The sequence below is a fragment of the Nannobrachium achirus genome (assembly GCF_963921795.1).
Source record: "Nannobrachium achirus genome assembly, chromosome: 1".
Classification (NCBI taxonomy): Eukaryota; Metazoa; Chordata; class Actinopteri; order Myctophiformes; family Myctophidae; genus Nannobrachium; species Nannobrachium achirus.
Genome location: NC_137810.1, coordinates 55371312 through 55392389, shown reverse-complemented (window position 1 = coordinate 55392389; position 21078 = coordinate 55371312). Strand labels below are relative to the sequence as shown.

General features: G+C 43.7%; 1 protein-coding gene across 1 annotated transcript in view; it reads right to left on the bottom strand.

The window, feature by feature from the left end:
- ncanb (neurocan b) overlaps positions 1–21078 on the bottom strand; it is a gene marked incomplete at both ends in the record, with an annotated part of 212206 nt that overhangs the window by 146336 nt on the left and 44792 nt on the right. Inside the window, 3 exons of the mRNA XM_080745680.1 lie at positions 10648–11844; positions 16965–17096; positions 20073–20984. Coding sequence (XP_080601806.1) covers positions 10648–11844; positions 16965–17096; positions 20073–20984 — 2241 coding nt within the window. The remainder of the gene's footprint in view (positions 1–10647; positions 11845–16964; positions 17097–20072; positions 20985–21078) is intronic.

The window sequence follows — 21078 nt, the reverse complement described above, 5'->3', positions numbered from 1 at the left end:
TGTACTGACCTAACTGTACTGCACTTTACTGTACTGTACTGTACTGTACTGTACTGTACTGTACTGTACTGTACTGTACTGACCTAACTGAACTGCACTGTAGGCTACTGTACTGTACTGTACTGAGCTAACTGTACTGCACTGTACTGTACTGTACTGTACCTTACTGTACTGCACTGTACTGTACTGTACTGTACCTTACTGTACTGCACTGTACTGTACCTTACTGAACGTTACTGTACTGTACTGTACCTTACTGTACTGTACTGTACTGACCCAACTCTACAGCACTGTACTGTACCTTACTGTACTCTACTGTACTGTACTCTACTGTACTGTACTGTACCTTACTGTACTGTCCTTACTGTAGTGTACTGTACTGTAGTGTACTGTACTGTACTGTACTCCTGTATAGTATGATGTACCTTACTGTACTGTAGTGTACTGTACTGTATTGTAGTATAGTGTACTGTACCTTACTGTACTGTACTGTACCCTACTGTACTGTACTGTATGGTACTGTACTGTACTGTACCTTACCGTACTGTACTGTAGTGTACCTTACTGTGCTGTACTGTAGTGTAAAAGCGCTATATACTGTACTGTAGTGTACCTTACTGTGCTGTATTGTAGTGTAAAAGCACTATATACTGTACTGTAGTGTACCTTACTGTGCTGTACTGTAGTGTAAAAGCACTATATACGGTACCTTTGTGTACCTTACTGTGCTGTATAGTAGTGTAAAAGCACGGTATACAATCCAGATAGTATTATTGTTATTATTATGACTATTGTTATTGCTATTGCAACTGATATGGAGATCTCTACCTTTATCCGTCCGTCTGTCCGTCCGTCTTTTTCTCTCTATTGATAGTTGTTTCTATCCATCTGACATGAAGAATTTCTTGTACATTTTCTCATCAAACAAAAAAACATGTTTGCAGTAGGCAGAGGGACTATCCTTTACCACCTTTTACTACAGGGAAACACATTCAAGTATGGGATATGGGAACTAGGTTTGGATAAGACACCTAGCCCTACACCGGGATCGTTCATCCAGTGTGCGATCTGTACACCATCTGGGTAGCTATGTGAAAGTCATACAAAGCCCCGTTAACCGTGGCTCAGCTCTTCCACACTGGCACACCCTGTCCATTCAGGTGCAGCTATCTAACTACATCTAATGTAAACTACATAGATGTGGGACTAAAATTATATAGCATTTAGGAAACTAAACTACACTACCACTCAGGGCGGCCATGAAGGCCATGGACTCCATTGCCCCTCAGTTTGGCCTTGTGCCCCTCAAAACAAGGGTATGACCTGAGGCCAAAGAGGCCTAAATGCCCCAGCTGACTGTACCACTTTCTCCTCTGTCTCCTACAATATGTAGACAGTAGACACTGGTGTCTCTTTCTTGTCATGTAGACACCAGTGGCTCTTTCTGAAATCTTAACTCCCCCGAGTCTGCATCTTTAAACCAATCCAGTGACTTTGATTGGTGCATGGCTGAGCAAGGATCAGAGTGTAAATACCATCATTAATCTATTTCATTGCATAGGTTATCATCCCTAACACTTGAATTCAACAATTTGGACTAAAATCTTGTTTTATTTGATGGCCTTCCTGCCCTGACATTTAGCCTTTGTGCCCTCAAAAGGGGCCTTGCCCCTAAAATGATGAAGTTCCAGGCCTGCTACCACTAAACTATCACCACAACCAGCACATTAATAACAGAAACTATGGCATTATTAAGCGAAGCGTATTTAGCTGGCACTGAACCCCATGCTGAGTTTCACAGCAGTGATGTCGCCAGTGTGCCCTGGCTGTGTTTCAACATCCACTATATTACATTTCCATTCATCGAAGGGTTCCTTTTTTTGCTGATATAGGGATTGTTAAGTTTATCAAAATGTAATTCCAATGAAATAGTTAATAACTCTATTTTCTTGCAATTATAATTTTGATTTTGGCCATATGGCTGCCATCTTGAAAGATAGAAGGAAGCTTCTGGCCAATTCCAAAGTTCCAAATTTGAATTCTGCATCATAAAAAATGACTGATTTGACACCGAGATCACCCATATCAGACAGTCATACAAGTGACGGCTGCCACCTTGAAAAATGGCGGCCATCTTGAATATTCAATGACAACTTTTAAATTATTCAAAATACATTTACCAAGTACTATGTATGATACATGTCTAAAATATCATATTATATCCATTACTCATAATAAAACAGTCGTTGCTGGTGGCCATTTTGAAAAATGGCTGTCATGGGCGCCATGTTAAAAATTCATGATGCCTCCATATCCAAATCTTTTCGGAATACCTTTGGCTATAAGTGTACCAAATTTCATGCTTTTATCACAAACTGAACGATTGTTTTGGTTACTTGCTGCACTATATGAACCTCAGTTGTATTGGTAAAATTGTGTGTATTTTCGTGATTCAATTTAGCTTTCACTATTTTTCTCCACAGCAATCTCCTGTCATCATTGCTTTGGTCCACCATGTGCTTTCCTTCTCTCTTTTTGTTGCCAGTTTCTGGCCTGTGTTACCACCACCATGTGCTTTTGTTTACACGCAAGTCCTTCCATGAGTTAATTAGAACGTAATACACCAGATTATAATGTTGATGATGCAAGCAAGCTCTTTAAAAGCCTCAAATAGTGCATCAACATGCGTGGGTGAGTTCTCATAGAGATCTTTCAGAGTGATAAATTGTGGTGCTATATTTGACAAGTGGGTGCTCGTAATGACAATCCGCTCTGACGATACCCACAACAAAGCATACCTACTGTAACGGAAGATAAAATCTGCTTTAATTTCACGAATAATTTGAAACTTGATTATTAATTCATTCGTTTTTTGGCTTTTCTGCCTTTATTGGCAAGTGAAGATGGACAGGAAAGAAGGAGAGAGAGAGAGAGAGAGGGAGAGACACGCAGCAAAGGCCGTCAGGAACAGTACTCGAACCCTAGCCTAGCCTAGAGAGTCTAAGTGCCTGGGCCACTACTCCAGTAGTCTGGGCCTGGGACCTACAGTAGTGTTGTTGTCTCTGTCAAGTCTCTGAAGGGCACGGGCTGCTCCCTGACAAAAGCAACGAGTTCTTTTCCCCCTTTTCAACGTTCCTGGTAGTCCAACATCACATGACTGACGACAGAGTGCGGACGTGTGTTCTCACTCACAACTTTGTTTTTATCCGAGGCACCCCTACATTATAATTTTCACTCCCAGCACCTTATATTTATAGCATACCTTGACCCATGTCCAAAACCGTTTGTATTTATCATCTATAAAATGTACTAAACTAGTGAAAACAGCTGATCTACAAGCACACAACGCCTCGCGATGCGAGGCATTGTGTGCTTGTAGATCGGCTGTTTTCACTAGTTTTATACGACAGTCTTGTATGATGAAGCAGGGCTTTAGTTTACCAAAAGACGTACACATTTGAAACTTGGAGATACAAGGTTTCTGCCCGACAGTGACGATATTTTAGTGATTATGTTGCGAGGAAAACATTGAGATAATAGCCATTTTGGTTAGAACTGACTGAAAATAACTTTGTACTTCAAGTTTAAAATGATACTAAATATTTTTTCCAAATAAATTCCAAATATTATCAAATGATCTCGCGGCACCCCTGGACTGCCGTCGCGGCACTCCAGGGTGCCCCGGCCGTCACCCACTTTGAAAACCCCTGCTGCAGGCTGACAAGCCAGTGAAAACATTTAAAACAAAGCCAAGCTTGAGTCCAAGACCAAGTCCATTGATTGTTGTGTGCTGACACTGACTCTAGCGTTCAACAGGTTCTCTAAACATTGTGGCACAAGAGAGACAAGATTGACCAGAGGAGTAATTAAAGACACAAACTCAGAGACTGACAGAAACATCTAAAGGAGAGCAAGAAGGTGAGAATGTGACAGACAAACCGAGAGCAAGAGCAAAAAAGAATGAGAGAAAGAGAGAGAGAGAGTGTGTGTGTGTGTGTGTGTGTGTGTGTGTGTGTGTGTGTGTGTGTGTGTGTGTGTGTGTGTGTGTGTGTGTGTGTGTGTGTGTGTGTGTGTGTGTGTGTGTGTGTGTGTGTGTGTGTGTGTGTGTGATAGAGAAGGGAGGGGACGACGACAAGGAAGGCAGAACACAACAAAGGTAGGGAAATCAATACGGTTCGATAGACAGCACTGCTCAGGTCTCCAACGTACACCAGCGGACAAACATGTATTGTACATCAATTTAAAAACAACCCATACCCTCTACCACCCTTTGCTTGATCCTCTTTGTTGACTTCTCTCCTCCTCATAAGGCTGCTACTTCTTCAAACCGTCGTTGTCGGATGAAAACCTTGTATGTCCAAAACCGTTCGTTTTGCATTTATCATTTTAAAAATGATTTAAACTAGTGAAAACAGCCGATCTACAAGCACACAACGCCTCGCACCGCGAGGCGTTGTGTGCTTGTAGATCTGCCGTTTTCACAACTTTTGCGCGACGGCCTTGTATGATGAGGGGCTTTACTTTGCGAAAGAACGTACAAATTTGAAACTTGGAGATACAAGGTTTCCACCCGACAACGACGAAATGCCGCACTCTAATCTGGCCCGGGCCGAGGTAGCGTTGTTGTGTTATTGATGTACGGGAAGTCTGATCCATCTTGGGTCCCAGACAAAAGCGCGAGCCACGGCAGCCATAACTCACAGACATCCCATTTCCTGTTTACTAGCCAGTCAGACACCATATCAGCTTGTCGGTGGTAATATAAAGGCTGCACGGGCAGCCTGCATACTGTATCTGGTTCACACTCCATCTCCTACCACGGCCAGGTGCCAGCGCGGAGAAGCCTCTCAGTAAATTTCCATGCGTGGTTACCTTGTGGGCGGCGAGGCAGGTTGTAAACTATTCTAATGTTGTTTGGAAGAGTGTAGGACTTTTAGAAGTCTTCGTGACACCCACAAGTCAGGTGCACTCTTTAAGCTAGCAACATACTTCAAAAGAACTCAACCAGGGACAGCTCCACAAACCCCAATGATCTGGTCTGTTCAGTTATCCATACCCTAAGCGAGAGAATCTCTTTTGTCTTATATTGGTATTATTATATTATTTGTTTGACAAAATGTATTCGCCCCTGCTCTAAAAAAAGCCAGCCCCCCCATAGCCCATACCCCATGTTTAGTTGACAATCAAACCTGTGACCATGTATAGTCTTAAGTACAGCTCATGTATGTATATTTTTAACTATCCTTTTTCTAATGTAGGGTACTGTTGGTAATATGTGTTGTTTTGTCTTCATGTGGGGACTACGGACAAAATTTAGAAAAAATACCCCCCCCGGGCCCCCAGTCACCATTATCTGGAGCCGCCGCTGAACTCAACAGATCTTCTTCTTGCCGAAAGTACCAAACAACTTCGCAGCGGACTAAATTGACTACATTTTGGTTAATTAGACCTCTCCCACATTATAGAGTGCTGGAGCAGTGATTATGCCACCTGTATCTGATTGCGGAAATAAAACAAAATAAAGGTCAAGCACCTTGAATTTCAGACCAGTAACACATAATTGTTTGTATTGGTGTTATCTGCAGTGATGTGGGGATTTTGAGCAACAAGAAGTGCCAAAAAGAACTTGGCAAGGCAATACATTTCTTACAGTATGTACTTTGTTTTGCAATAAGTATGCATTGCCGCAGCCTTACTGCAGGCATACTGTATCTCATATACGGTATCATTTTTCATTCTCCAATCTCCATGTGAATGCTTTTGTTTGTTTTTATCTATTCCTTTATCTCTTCTATTGTTCTTTGTCATTTGGTTGATTCATTGTAAAGTGTATGATACTAATATTTCTTTAATGCCGGGATTATAAATGCATGCAGATGAGTGTGAGTGATTAAGGAAGAACTTTTAATTAAACGAGCTTACAGCTTACAGTACTTTACTCTTGTACCGCTCTCTGTGAAGGATTATGACATATTCTTGTGTGTGTGTGTGTGTGTGTGTGTGTGTGTGTGTGTGTGTGTGTGTGTGTGTGTGTGTGTGTGTGTGTGTGTGTGTGTGTGCGCGCGCGTGCCCGCGTGCACGCGTGCGGTTAAAAGCCATTTCAGACAGAGCTATGGGGTGTGGAGGACATATGACACCGCAGACAATGCCTGACCTTATCACCCTGATACATGACCTAATAGAACACGCAGGGAGCTGACACAGACGTCGGAAAGCGGAGGAAGGGTGAAACAAAGGAAGAAAGGACAAACAAAATAAAAGATAAAGACCAGATGATACTCGATATACTGTAGTGTCTGTAGCAGGCGGTTATTTCCTCTGCAGAGGCCCAGGGGACTGTTAATGATGCTGTCATTGATCACTGATTAGATGGGCTTATGAACCTTCAGCAGCATGGAGGACGTGTTCACCTCCCTCTCCCCGCATCTCCATACTAACCCTCTGTACCCAGTGCTGGAAAGTAACTAAGTAGATATACTTAAAGGGGGCCTGTCACCTAAAGGGTTACTGTTACCTTAAGAATCATCTTAAAAAACAAGTTAATATTGTTATGATGTCATTGTGGGGATGCACAATTATAAGCCAATCAAATTAATTGTCTGTATAGCCTGACTGTATGACTACTTACTGTACTGGTCAGCAGTTGTTGGACAGATTACACTGTTCAGATTACACAGTTTCAGAGTTTGAGGATGTACACGGGAGAGAGACCACTGCATGAACTACTGTATCATACTATTAGAATTTTGGGGCTGACAGCGGACCTTTAAGTAATGTACTTATTGTATGTTTAGTATGTGAAACGGCACATGCGGTCTATGGGTTTGCCACTCTGACATCATGCTCTGACATCACTGTGATGTCACACTAACAGACTCCCTTTTATGCCCATATATGGAGTTCCCTGATGTCATCAATATTAAACCCATATCTAACAGGATTTCATATGGGAATGCCCATACTGTATATGGAGGCCACAATTAGCCGATCTACAAGCCCCAAGCTTGTAGATCTGCTGTTTTTAAACATTTCGTACATTTAATTTTGGTACTTTAAGTACATTTTGATGCCAACACTTTCATACTTTTACTCAAGTACATTTGAAATTCCTGACCTTTACTTGTAAGGGTGCCCACACACCAAAATACCTAGAGTGGAATCCGCCAATGCATTTCAATGAGAATGGAGCGTTTTTTTGCAGAAATCCTCTACTGGCAAAAAACACTCCATTCTCATTGAAATGCATTGGCGGATTCCACTCTACGTATTTTGGTGTGAGGGAACCCTAACAGAGTATTTCTATACTGCAGTATTGATACTTTTATTACTTAATAAGTAAAGAATGTGAGTACTTTTTCCACCACCGCCGTCTATACCTCATATGCTCTCTCGCTCTCTCCGCTTCCCCCCCCCCCCCCTCTCTCTCTTTGCAGTAACTGGCATGGAGCCATTGCTGTAATTTTCCTAGCGCTATCACTGACAGTTGTAAAAGGTCATGCTTCTAATCATTCAGCGAGAGCCGCGTCACTTTCAGTGTTACGTACCCATGAGACCCCGTGCCTCCTCAATCCTCACCTAGATACAGCTGCTTCCCTTTAATCATGAGATTAAAAATACAACATTTTCGCAAGTTCAGAGATAAAAGAAAAAGAAGACAGCTGCGGCAGTAGAATCTGTGAAGATCGGGCCGTAAAACTTGAGTGCTTTTCTTTCATGCAGTCACTTGTCAAGGTCAAATGTGAGAACCGTAATGTAATTTAAATGCTTCAAGCTACGGTATAAGATTAAAAAGATTGAAAATGTATTACGTAGAATAAAATAAAATAAACACACACACAAGCACGCACACGCACACACAACCCTGGAGAAATGCAGATCTGAGTTGTACTGTAGGCTTGTAGCAGTGTATTATTCCACCAGGATTGTTCCACCAGTTGTTGAAATACAGTTTGAATATTTATCCAAATCTCTTTAAAGGCCCGCTGGCACACCCCGAAATTATAATACAGTACAGTAGACCAGACCAGTACAGTACAGTAAGTAAGTACTAAGTACAGTCAATTCATTTGATTGGCTTATAATTGCACATTCCCACAATGACATCATAAACATATTAACTAATATTTTAAGATGACTTTTTAAAGTGACAGTACCCCTTTAGATGACAGTCCTACTTTAAGTAGGAGGTAGATTTTGGTTGTTTTGGCTTTCAAATGAGCATGAGGAAGATACTAGCATTCCTAATCACATCACATTTGTTATGGTTCCCCAGTTGCTTTCTACTACAGTAGTACACTATTCATGACACCACCAGATGAAATCAATATGAACAAGGTGGGACAAAGAGCGTGCGAGTGTGCGCACACACATACTCACGCAACAACCACCACAAACACACAGCTATCCTCATGCGCATGAACAACAGGTTCAGAGAAAGTGAGAACATGAAAGAGAAAAGCAGAATCAGGAACTGTTCAATCCCCTGACAACATTGCCAGACCACGCTATGTCTGGCACATGCATAAAATGCATGACAACTGTATCTTGGGGCGTTGGGGTTTTGAGTTTTGAAATTCACTCTGACATTCAGCAAAAGTTGAATCAACTTTCTCAAAAAAAATCGGTATAATATGTAGTGGCTGAGAGCGGACCACAAATCTCTAAAACATAGCCTCCTCAATCCATCGGGACAACAACAGTCTTATGTTGTGTATGGTGCAATATTCAGCCCTTGAAATGGAGTTTGAATAGATTTTCAAAAGACACTGGCACGTCCCGGATAGGGATGTCACTATCGGTTAATTTACCATCTGGTTAGCCGTCAGCATTAACCGTTTAATTAACGGTTATTATAATCTTTTTCAACCCCAAATTGTATATGCACGTACAGTCGTACACACAGAATTAATGTTGGTAGACGAATGAGAGACATTTATGCTCCCTTAAAAGACAAACGAAAAAAGCAGTATTTAACAATACAATACATTGTTATAGGCTTAATCATCAATAAACAACAAGCTTCGTAATCCGCGTGTTTCAAGTATGGTGGTCGGTGTCTACAGTTCTACAGTACTGCCAAGGCTGAGCATTTTTTATTAAGAACAACTTAATGACTCGCTGGCGAGAAAATTCACGGACCGACTGGTACACCCAGATGAAAATACAGTAGGCAAGCTCACAACAAGGCTCTTAAGTATCCATCTGCTTTGACTACGAGTACGACGAACGGTAGTTTTAACTGTAAAGTGATTGAGCATGCAGCTCGTGTCACTGCTGTGTTTGAGGCTTTGAGCCCTGTTTCACAAAGACTGCAAACAACTTTATAGTCTCCACTCCTTTGCTTTTGATATGCTCCTAGACCGATATACGGTTACGTTTCGTTTTGTGTCCGCCTCGCTGTTGTTCTAAACAAGCACTCGAAACAGAGGAACAGAACAGCTGTTTCTCATTCTAGTGTTGTATTGAACATAAGACTATACTCACTCTCTTGCGCCTCCCTGAGTCAATTACATCTCCCCATAGCAAAATTGCACTATCTAGGAGACAATGTATTATTAATATGAAAATTAACCGTGAAGTCGCTAAGCAGAACCGGATATTTATCGAGCAGCTAACCAGTAACCGCTGACAACCCTAGTCCCGAAGCATTGACCCCAAACTGGCCACAATATTCAAAGTAATTATTATAAAGTAAATAACATCAGACAAAGGTGTGCTACAGTAGTTGCACACAGTGTAACTTCAGCTCTAAAAGCAACACTTTCACACATCATCAGGGAAAAGAAATGGTTTAAATTCTAGGGCATCATTACATGTAGTGCCACTACAAACAAAGTAAACTTGCTCAAATGCCCATGAGGTTTAAGGTATGTTGGTCAGCCTAACAGTGTGTTTAAAATGCACATCTCAGAGCATAATATGTATGTGCAGTATTGGTGACCAGGATCCCAAGAGCCCAGTGTCCATGCATTTTATATCAGCCAGACACGCAGCATGGGATCTCTAAAATGTCAGGGGATTGAACATTCCCCAGACGCTGATGCAACATTAATAGACTGTTGTTAAAGCAGGAATACTTTTATACACACGCACGCACGCACACGCACACGCACACGCACACACACACACACACACACACACACACACACACACACACACACACACACACACACACACACAGCACTCATTCGACTGTGATATGTATTATGCCTCTATGTCCATCTATACAATATCGCCTAAACAGTAAACTAACAAGGTACCTGTGGGTGGATTGGAACTACGTTCAGCAAGCACAAAGTTGCTGGCATTGACGACATCTAAACAAACAAACAAAGCCTAGAGAGCCTTGCCAGACCTCACTGAGTGAAGAGAAATCTGTGGCCTGGCTTTGTCGGGCTAAGGAAGAGTTGCAGACAGAGTAGGTGAAGTAAACCAGAACACAGAACTTTGGAATATTTTTGATGGATTGGACAGTCTGTGATCTCAGCTGGGAGGCGGGAGGCAGTTTTGTGTCAACACAATGGTGTTAGTGTATGTCACATTGGAACAGCCACGAAGTACGAGTGATAAATGGGGGCTATGTTTTCTTGCCCGTAACAATGACGTGAAGTTAATTTCTCGTGGCAGATGACCAATCGGCAGCCTTACCTGAGGGGTTGAGCCCGTAGCCCCAGTTGGGCATGAGGATGTCAAAGGGGTTCTTGATGGCTTTGTCTTTGGTGACTGGGACTTCCTTCTCCACCTCCTTCATCTTAGTGGCTGCCCCCACAAAAGGCTTCCAACGACTTCCCACTATGAAGGACTCAGTCGCCGCCGACTTGGCCTCCATTTCGGTGCCACCACCTACTGAGCTGTACGCAGTGGTCAGCGGCGGTGGAGCCGTGGTCGTTAGAGCTTGTGCGTATGGCGATGAGGTGGCTGATGAGAGGCAGAGCAGTGGGTCAAGTACACTTAGTGACTTATCTGTCTCCTCCTGATCCCATGAGATGGAAATCAGCGGTTCCTTGGTGGAGTCAGGGTTTGATGAACCCTCGATAGTTGCATTTGTGGTGGTGGTGGTGGGATCTGTTCTCTGTGTGTCTCTGGTGGTCAAAGACTGTGCCGCGGTGGTGCCAGAGCCGGTGGTCAGGGGGTCCACGGGTGACTCGTGCCCCGGGGTTACCACCCCGGGTGTCTTCCTGACGACTGGGGTAAGCCCCGAGTTTGAGCGATCGGCAGTGGGCCGGCGGACATAGAGCATCTCTCCCCTGGCTTCCTCGGCGGTCCCCGGAGGACCCCGAGGGACCTGGGGAGGTGGGGTGGTGGGCTGTTCCACCAGCTGCCACTGAGACCGAGTGGTGTGCTCAGCCACGGTCACAACCCCGTTCCAGGCCTGGGCGAGCGAGGAGGAGTCCGTCTCAGCCTGGACTTGAACCCTGCTGTCGTCCACGGCCTTGGTTTTCACCGTATTTCCAAACCCACCGGGGAGGTCGCTTCCCTCCCCGCTGACCTCTGACTCCCTGTCTTCCACCGACACGGTTTTCGTGGTCGTGGCTGTTGTTTTGTCATCGTCTTGGTCGCGGCCCTCGCCGGAGTAGTTCTCCGGGTTGTCCTGTTGTCTCAGGGGGACGGGCAGCGTCATCACTTCCAGCGGCCCTCCCTTGGCCTCCATGGGCTCCCAGGTGGAAGCTTTGCCGACGTAGGCCACGTTTCCAGGGGGGCCGAGCTTGGAGCCTTGCATGGCCTTGACGGCCCATCTCAGGTGGCTGCTGAGGACCGGGGTTTCTCTAGGACCCTGAGGGCTGGATATCCTGACGGTTTCACCGGATGCCGTTCTCCCTCCGCTGGGACCAGACGCTGTGAATTCTGCAGGGAATAGAAGGAGAAAACAGAGTAATTAATGTGACTGTGACTGTGACTGTGTGTGTGTGTGTGTGTGTGTGTGTGTGTGTGTGTGTGTGTGTGTGTGTGTGTGTGTGTGTGTGTGTGTGTGTGTGTGTGTGTGTGTGTGTGTGTGCGCGTGGGTGCGTGGGTGCGTGTGTGTGTGTGTGTGTGTGTGTGCGTGGGGTGGATTTAATTAAAGACACATTAAATTACCAACTAAAATTTCGTGCCTGGCTGTGACATTGCTCCTGAAAACTCTCACAGAGTCATCTTATATTAGTTTAAATTAATTAAAATGGGAATTAGGTTTCCTCCGTTTGATGGCTTATAGTCATTGAAACCCAGATGCGCATTTGCACAGTCCTTCGCGGATTTGCATCAATCTGCATATATCATATAAACCAAAACATATAGTGTAAAATTATATTTGGGAGTTCTGCTCACATTCCCCGGGAAACTATCATTTCTAGCATAGCATTCAATGAAGGCATATTCAGTCACTAAGTCACTCTGGCTGAAGTTACAAATCGTCGTTGTCGGGTAGAAACCTTGTATCTCCAAGTTTCAAATGTGTTCTTTCACAAAGTAAAGCCCTGCTTCATCATACAAGGCCGTCACACAAAAGTAGTGAAAACAGCAGATCTACAAGCACACAACGCCTCGCGGCGCGAGGCGTTTTGTGCTTGTGGATCGGCTGTTTTCACTAGTTTAAATCATTTTTAAAATGACAAATGCAAAACCAACGGTTTTGGACATACAAAGTTTTCATCCGACAACGACGAAATGTTAAGCTGCTTTATTCAGCAGTGGTGTTGAACATTGATGCTGTTAAAACTGCTGGAGCTTGTAGACATACAGTATAGAAACCACACACATTCACGCACACACACACACACCCACACACACACCAAATAGGATACTATCCAAGCCAATTTCACACCTCTGTCCCTCTTTTTTCAATCCCCCAGTATCCTCCTATACTCCAAACAACCTCCCACTCTAATAATATCTTTGCATTTGGTGAGCCCGGCCAAATGGAAAAAAAAATCCCAAAGTCCCGTGCAAGACCACAGAGGCCAGCTCTGTCTTTTGTGCATCCAAAAAACAAGCTCCGTCTAGACATATTTATTAAGATGAGCGGGACAACATCATCAACCTTATCTGCTTGCCAATATAAAACAGACACTGTCTGCAGTCTAGACATGCTGCATGCTGTCTGTGCATGTATCTGATTATCACGGCTCGTATGGTGTGTTTTTGAGCGGTGGTAGACCGCTCCTATACGTGGCTGTGCGTGTGTCTGTAGCCTTTTTCCTCAGCGTTTTGCCATAGCAAAATGTGTGTACGTAGCATCATGTTTGTCTAGTGATGTCATATGTCGTATGTCTGTAGCCTTTTTCCTCAGCGTTTTGCCATAGCAAAACGTGTGTGTGTAGCCTGTACATCCTATAGACTCAAATCCTAGTCTGAAGACGTTACGCAAGCACGACCACCGCTCACTTCACATTGGGTGTGATTTTTTTCCCTCTTCCTGGGCCAGGCGTGTTACTGAGTTACAGAAAGCTCCAGTTAGTGTTGCTAAGATCATTATTTGCATGGCATGGCTGATTTTGGTTCAGATCTATGTTTAGCAACATCTGAGCCGAGAGTACCAACAACAGTACAGTAAGTATGCTACACAAGACAGCACAACAAATTACCAAGGAAGGGAAAACATACACAAGCATGCCACCGTGTGAAATATTAAAACGCTGGTAAATTATTCAGAAGGTCCGCATTGGACTTACGTCTAAATGCAGTTTTATGAGCCCGCAGGTTCATTTCCATAACAGCCATGTAGACTGGAGTAATTGTCCTATTAATAATCCCAATCGCTAATTAACCACTTTCCTCTACGCACACACACCGATGAAAATGGGAATAATTAACTGCATTAATCTGGTTTGATCTTCAATGTAACAGCTTATATGATAATAAATAAATAATTATACATAAGTTGGGATGATTTCATGCAGCTATATTTAGAGCTATGCTCCTCAGCTAGCACTATACTCTGTGTAAAGCTGTTTGTTGAGCGGCGGAGGGCTTTCGCTGAGTTAACTCTCAAATACCTGGAACGCGCCAGAGTCGCGAGTGCCGCGCTGTGAGCTTGTAGATCCGCTATTTTTGAAAAATCTTGAAAATGAGTGCAAGTCTTTGAATATATTTGACCCAATCTTTGACCCGACTTCCAAATCCTTCTTCTAAATCATGCTGTTCTCAAACTTTTTCATGTCAAGGACCCCCAAAATTACATGTATTTGGCCACGGACCCCCATCTCAAAATATGTTGTTCCAGGGACCACCCAGAAGCAAATATTTGAGTTACAAATGTTCGCTTTTAAATAGATATATTCAAAGACTTGCAAAGAAAACTCATGATTTTTCAAAAATAGCAGATCTACAAGCTCGCAGCGCGGCACTCGGTGCCGCGCTGTGAGCTTGTATATCTGCTATTTTTCAATAGTTAAAGCGGTCAATAATCCTAGACCTAAATGGGTTAATGTTGAGAAAGGGAGAAGACTCAGTGCTGAACACGCTGTAAAACAAACATAATAAACTCCATTCAGACGAGCAAATTGCATAAAAAATCAATTATGTGACTCCGTTGTGTATTTCCAATAAGAGAGCAGATCTGCTGTGTTGACTAACCCCTCACTGAAGTAAACTGACTGAGAGGGAGAGAATCCCTCGGGTCGGGCAGACGTGATATTATGATATTATTATGCAGAGAAAATGGAGAAAGATGACGAGAGAGACGAGAGAGAGGGAAAGAGGGAGAGAGAGACAAAGAGAGGGACTGAAAGAAGGGACGCAGAGAGACGCAGAGAGAGTCAGAGACAGGGGTGTCGCACCAAATTCTGGGCCCTGGGTACAAGGATTCACTGCGGGCCCCCATCTTCAACGCATTATTACACATTATTTTGTGCTTTAACTATTGAATAAAAGCAGATATACAAGCTCACAGTGCGGCACCGAGTGCCGCGCTGCAAGCTTGTAGATCTGCTTTTTTTGAAAAATCGTGAAAAAGTCTTTGAATATTTCAAATCCTTCTAAGTCAGTGGTGTTCAAACTTTTTCATGTGAAGCCCCCAAAATGATACGTATTTGGCCACGGACCCACATCTCAAAATATTTAGTTCCAGGGACCACCCCAGAAGCAACATTTTAGTTACTCTGTGCTGCACTGTGACCTTGTATATCTGCTATTTTTCAATAGCTAAAGTGTAAAATAATGAAGGCCCCTCTACCTTGGGCCCTGGTAACTCAGTCCCAGAGTCAGAGACAGAGGGAAAGAGACGTTCTGTGGTACACGGAGCGAGCACAGTGCCGTCTCAGCACATCCCCCCAATCCCACAAATATTTAACCCATTTAGGCCTAAAATTAGTGGGTGCTTTAACTATAAAAAAATAGCAGATATACAAGCTCACAGCGCGGCACCGAGTGCCGCGCTGCGAGCTTGTAGATCTGCTATTTTTGAAAAAGTCATGAAAATGTGTGCAAATCTTTGAATATATGTATTTTTTAAGCGAATGTTTTCTGGGGGGTCCCTGGAACTAAATATTTTGAGATGGGGGTCCGTGGCCAAATACATATCATTTTGGGGGTCCTTCACATGAAAAGGTTTGAGCACCACTGACATAGTAGTCTCTCAAGAACAGACTAACTGAGCTCCAGTTGAGTGAAAAGGACCTTTTCTTTGACGATGGCTGGCCAGATTGCTGACATAGAAACATAGGTTTTTAAAAAAAACTTTAGAAGGATTCAAAAGACACTTATAGAATCGGGTCAAAATTCAAATTTTCACGATTTTTCAAAAATAGCAGATCTACAAGCTCGCAGCGCGGCACTCGGTGGCGCGCTGTGAGCTTGTATATCTGCTATTTTTGTTATATTTAAAGCATAAAATATTGCGTCATATTGTGTTCAGGCCTAAATGGGATAATAAAGACGGCAGTGGGGGAAGTTATTACATGGCCACGTGAATCATGTCATGCTCATCCACGCCGAGTGTCAGCCTACGAATCCCAGCGCATTCTATCACACAGATTTACTCCCCGGGGTTGATGAGACCCGGCGCGAAGTCTGTGGGCTTGTATTTCTTTGATGGAAGACCAGGTGTCAGTGATTTACATGCGATGCCTGGTGATGTCAGACGCTCGTTCCTTCCCTTTCCTGTCATGTTTCCTTTTCCTCCCCAGTGTCTCCTATCAGCCCGAATCAAAAAGACAACATGGCAGCGTCAATTACGGGGGAGACCGCAGATTGGGAGCAGCGGCCCACGGTGTTCCGTAAGACAGTTAATTCAGGTACACTGATATGCTAGTTTAAGAGGAGAGACATCAGTGGATGGCAGCTCTCCACCAGGAGAACATTTTCGTCGTTGTCGGTGGAAATCTTGTCATTTTAAAGAGGCGGTGCCATTGTTTTGTACTTTTTCTGTTTTGTATGTGTCTGTGAAGTTAACATTACTAATAGACCACGGTCTGGGGTAATAATGTGACAAATTTTCCTTCCCTGTGTATTTTTGTTTACTTCCTGAAAGCTGAGAGCCTCCGAGTCAAAAGGCCCAACACTGAGTTAATGACATCATAAAATCAACCCCTCCCCTTTTACCATACACCCAACACTGTGGGTGTGGCCAACTTCAGCTGGGTCACCACCCGCCTGACAACTAGCCTCGCGTAGCCAGGCTTACTCATCTCCGAAGAGAAAAGCCTGACAACCAGGCATGCCTAATGAACTGGTGGGTGTGGCCACATAAAAACATCATTTTAACACTTTCTGTACACTTTTTTGGAAAAAAATCTTCCGCCTAGTATAATCATAATACCTCATCATCATGTTTTGGGGGGGGACATGGCACTGCATCTTTTTAAAATAGTGAAAATGCAGTGCGAGGCATTGTGTGCTTGTAGATCTGCAATTCTCACTAGTTTTGCGCGACAGTCTTATATGATGAGGCAGGGTCTTTACTTTACGAAAAAACATAAACATTTGAAACTTGGAAATACGAGGTTTTGCCCGACAGTGACGATTTGAATGAATAAATAAGTACTAGCCAACCTCGGGCCTGCTCCTCCTCTCCTCTCCCTCTTTCACCTCCTCCTCCTCTCCCGCTCCTCTCATCTGCATCTCGCCGAGTTCCTCCTTGCCTGGGTGATAATTACCACCCAGCATCAGAGAGCCAGGGCCTAATTGGCAGAGACGGAGATGGACGGGAGGGCGAACGGCGCCACGGCCCAACCTCTGCATTAATTGGATACGGCTGTGAATAATGTATGCAGACTAAAGCTTAGATTTTCAGCCAGCATAAAACATTAATACCTTGGAGGGTATAAGCATCGGATTTCAGGTAGCCCCAACATGTATTTATTTATATTAGTGGAGCTGCTATTTAGGCAAGAAATATTCATTGAATCATTTTTCTTTTTTTTCTATAAACTCCTCCCATGTGAGAGACAAGAATTTAATCTAGCTCCAGTGTGGTGTGACTTTTGCATAATTACATGGTTCTCCAACACTTTCATGTGAAGGAGCCCCACGATGCTATGTATCTGGCCGGGGATCTCCATACTAATAGGTTTTGTGGCAAGAACCCCCATTTTTTCACAATTACAATTAGTTATAAATATAAATGATATATATTTTTAAATAGTGCCTAAGTGGTTAAATAATATTATTACTGTACTTCACAATGACGTTACATGAGGAAGTTAGCTATGTTAAAGTAACAGAGGATGGTTAGAGGAGAAGTCCTTATGCACACCTACAAGGACAGGTGCGTTGGAACAGTGACGTTGATAAATGGAGAAAAGGAGTCCCGCACACTGTCTTCACTTAGAACAACTTTAATAGGCAACGTTTCGGTCGTTCAGACCTTCATCGGGCATAAGGTCTGAACGACCGAAACGTTGCCTATTAAAGTTCTTGTAAGTGAAGACAGTGTGCAGGACTCCTTTTCTCCATTTATCAAAGTAACAGAGGATAACAGGAACTAATAATATGAATTTGACTGATATGCCGTTGAGAACTCACAGTTCCACATAGTGGATGAGAGCAAGGACCTACTGTGCAGCTAAAACGTTTAAAATGTAACAATGAATACCCATTAAAAGACCTTCCTATTCTATCCATAGTGTCTCTTTTTGTTTATGTAAGGGATCATCCACGGCAGAGGGGTTCAATAACCACATGGCTCGGAGTGGATTATCCTGCTTATACCTCGGCCACTTGCCAATGGTAAAAAGTCTGAATGTTTATTCATATTTTAGGGCAATATGCTTTGGATAGAAACTTTGTTTAGCCAAAATATTTTTCAAACATTGAATAAATATTAGTCCAGCAAGTGGGAGAAGCTACAATGATGAGAAATGAGTAAGCAGCTGAGCAGCTTATATCGAAAGCCATGTTGTTTTTAACCACAAAACCCTATAGCGTTCCTATTCTAGGCATGTCATAATAGGTGAACGTTAAGTGAAAACAGCAGATCTATAAGCTCACAATGCATCACAAATCACAATGCAACGCGTTGTGAGCTTGTGGATCAGCTATCTTCACCGAAGAGATTTGGTGTAGAGAGGAAAAAATAGGAGACAAAGTATAGACCGCTGGAGGACCCCACCGGTCAAGTAAGTATAGGGTGTAAGTGGAGCTAATGGTAGCTTAAATAAATGTTAATACTGTACATTTTTATTTTAATCATGCATATTAATTTATAACGGTGATGAGACAACCATAGGTTTGGTGCAGTTATCTGAGACACACCCCCTCTGGTGCAGTGGTTCTCAAAGTGGATTCCAGGGACTCTGTGGGTTCCTTTAGGGGGGTCTAAATTGAACCAATGTACAAATGGAACCAAATGAAACCTAACAGGTTCATTTGGTTCCATTTATACACTGTCAGAGTTAAGGGGAGACCTTGAAATTTGAAAGTTTGAGAAACACTGCTCTGGTGAATCAGAAACGAGTATTCCCATATGGCCATGGAATACATTTGCATATACCATTTAATTAAATGTACAGGTACAGGTATTTGAATGTACCCTGAGAATATTATTAATGCATACTCGAGGGAAAATAGAGGAAGTGGAATGGAGGCAAAGACGGGCCATCTAAAAAGTGTGATGTAACCATCTCTTCATTTGCTGGTGAAGTACAGAACTGAGATAGCGTCCATTTGGAATGGAACATATCTTTTCAATTTGCTTTCCCTGCAAAACACTGCACTTTCAATTTCACCCTCAAGTATTGCTTTTAAAGGTCAGGTACTATTTCTCAGCCAATGTAACATGGAATGAAAAATCATTTCAAGGAAAATGTGATGCACGGTGGAGGTAGACGGTAATTTATAACATACTGTACATGAAAATTTGGTTTATGAACACATGCACAAAATGCATGTGTGTGCAAACACACTGTGTGTAGACCACTGGTTTTCAACTAAATGTTAGTGAGGGTTGCTTTGCTTTTCTGATAAAGTCTTCTGTCATGAAAATTGTTTATTTAATCGCACAGTTGTATTTGTCATGTTTGGTGAGGACCAATGGAAACAAGTCCTATTGTGTTATCCCCGTTGTTTTAACCTGTACGCTTGTCGATGAGTATGGTTAATACTTTCTGGTAAATCAAATCAAAACTTTGATGTTAAATGAATAATATTTGATAGTAAGGATCCAAGGGTCCATTTGGTTCCCTTTTGTTTGTTCACTCTCAAAGTTAACTTAACACTGAAGATTCTACAGATTGGGGTACCACCAGTGACTTAAAAAATTATATCAATGGGGGTCTTTGAAAAAAAATAAAAACAAAGGCTGAATCAAAGCTGTGTGGGTTACATACACATACAGATGTGCCATTACAAAGCTTCATATTTTCAGGGGATTGGTAGTATATTAAGAGGGACAAAGGAAGGCATTTGTAAAGGTGTTGTTATGTAAATGCTGCTTAGATTCTTATTTCCAATGAAAAGAGGTGTCGATAAGTGCCTTTTGTTTTCAGCAACGAAAGAGAAGAATGAGCGAGGCTAAACAGTGAAAACTACCTGGGAAAACAAGTATTTCCAGAAAAACAAATGCAGGAGAAGAACAGGCAATGCCGAAGCTTTGAAATGGCACATCGGTAGGTGCACAAAACCACATTGTAGAAGTCAGACTCCTGAAGGGACCATACCATTAGTAGAAGATTGAGGGAGGGTTTGGGTCATGCCTGCGTCCTTTCCGGCCGGATGTGTCATGGAAGTCCTGTACCCTGGTGTCTGGATGGCAGGCAGTAACGGGACCAATGGCATCACTTCTCTCTCCTGCTCGGACAGACCTTCCCCTGGACTCTGGACTGTATTTGCAGGAGACTTGAACGAGGAGGCATCGCTTCTGTGGTCCATAATAGCATTGTCCATGCTGACCGTGTTGCCTCCTGCCTTCAGTACGTTACGCTGCCCTTTAGGTGACCCGGCTAGCGCCTGCTGGTCCTCTCCACCTTTTCCCACAGACATGGAGACCTCCGTGGACGTGGCCAGGGGTCGCTCTTCATCTTCCACGGCTCCAGTCCAGTACTTAAAGGGCCTCATCAGCGTGTTGACGAAACCCGACAGAACACCGTTACTGGCCTGAGGCCCGGGGGTGGAACTAGGGGCTACAGAGGACGACGCTAAGGGGTCAGCGGAAACATATTCTCCTTCTTCTTCATGTGCCGAACCCCCGTGGCTCTCCAGGCTCTCCAGGGCAGACAGGCCCAGAGTGTTGGCGGCGCTCTTGGGGACCCCTGCAGAGCCCTCCTGGCCGGGTGCTTTGGTCCCAGGCCCGGCGGCCTGGGTCTTGCCCCAGCCCTGGGAGTTCTCGTCCGGGCGCAGGTGGATGATCACGTGCTCCTCGGAGATCTCGGAGGAGTCGTTGCTGGCGGCGATAGAGCGGACCCCCGCCTGGTCCAGGTTGACCAGGCCGGTCCAGGTGGAGTGCTTAGAGAGGGGGGCGTTGCTCCGCTGGGACTCGGTGACCGATGATGGGACGGCCTGTGCTGCAGCAGCGTCCGTGGTCTGGAACAGGTCACGCGCCTCCGCAGCCTGGACCCCGACCGGCTGGTTGGCTGGAACACAAAAAATAAATGTGGTCACAGCTTTATTGTTTTGTATTTGTACTGATGTATCACCTATATAAGACACAACACAAAACACACACAC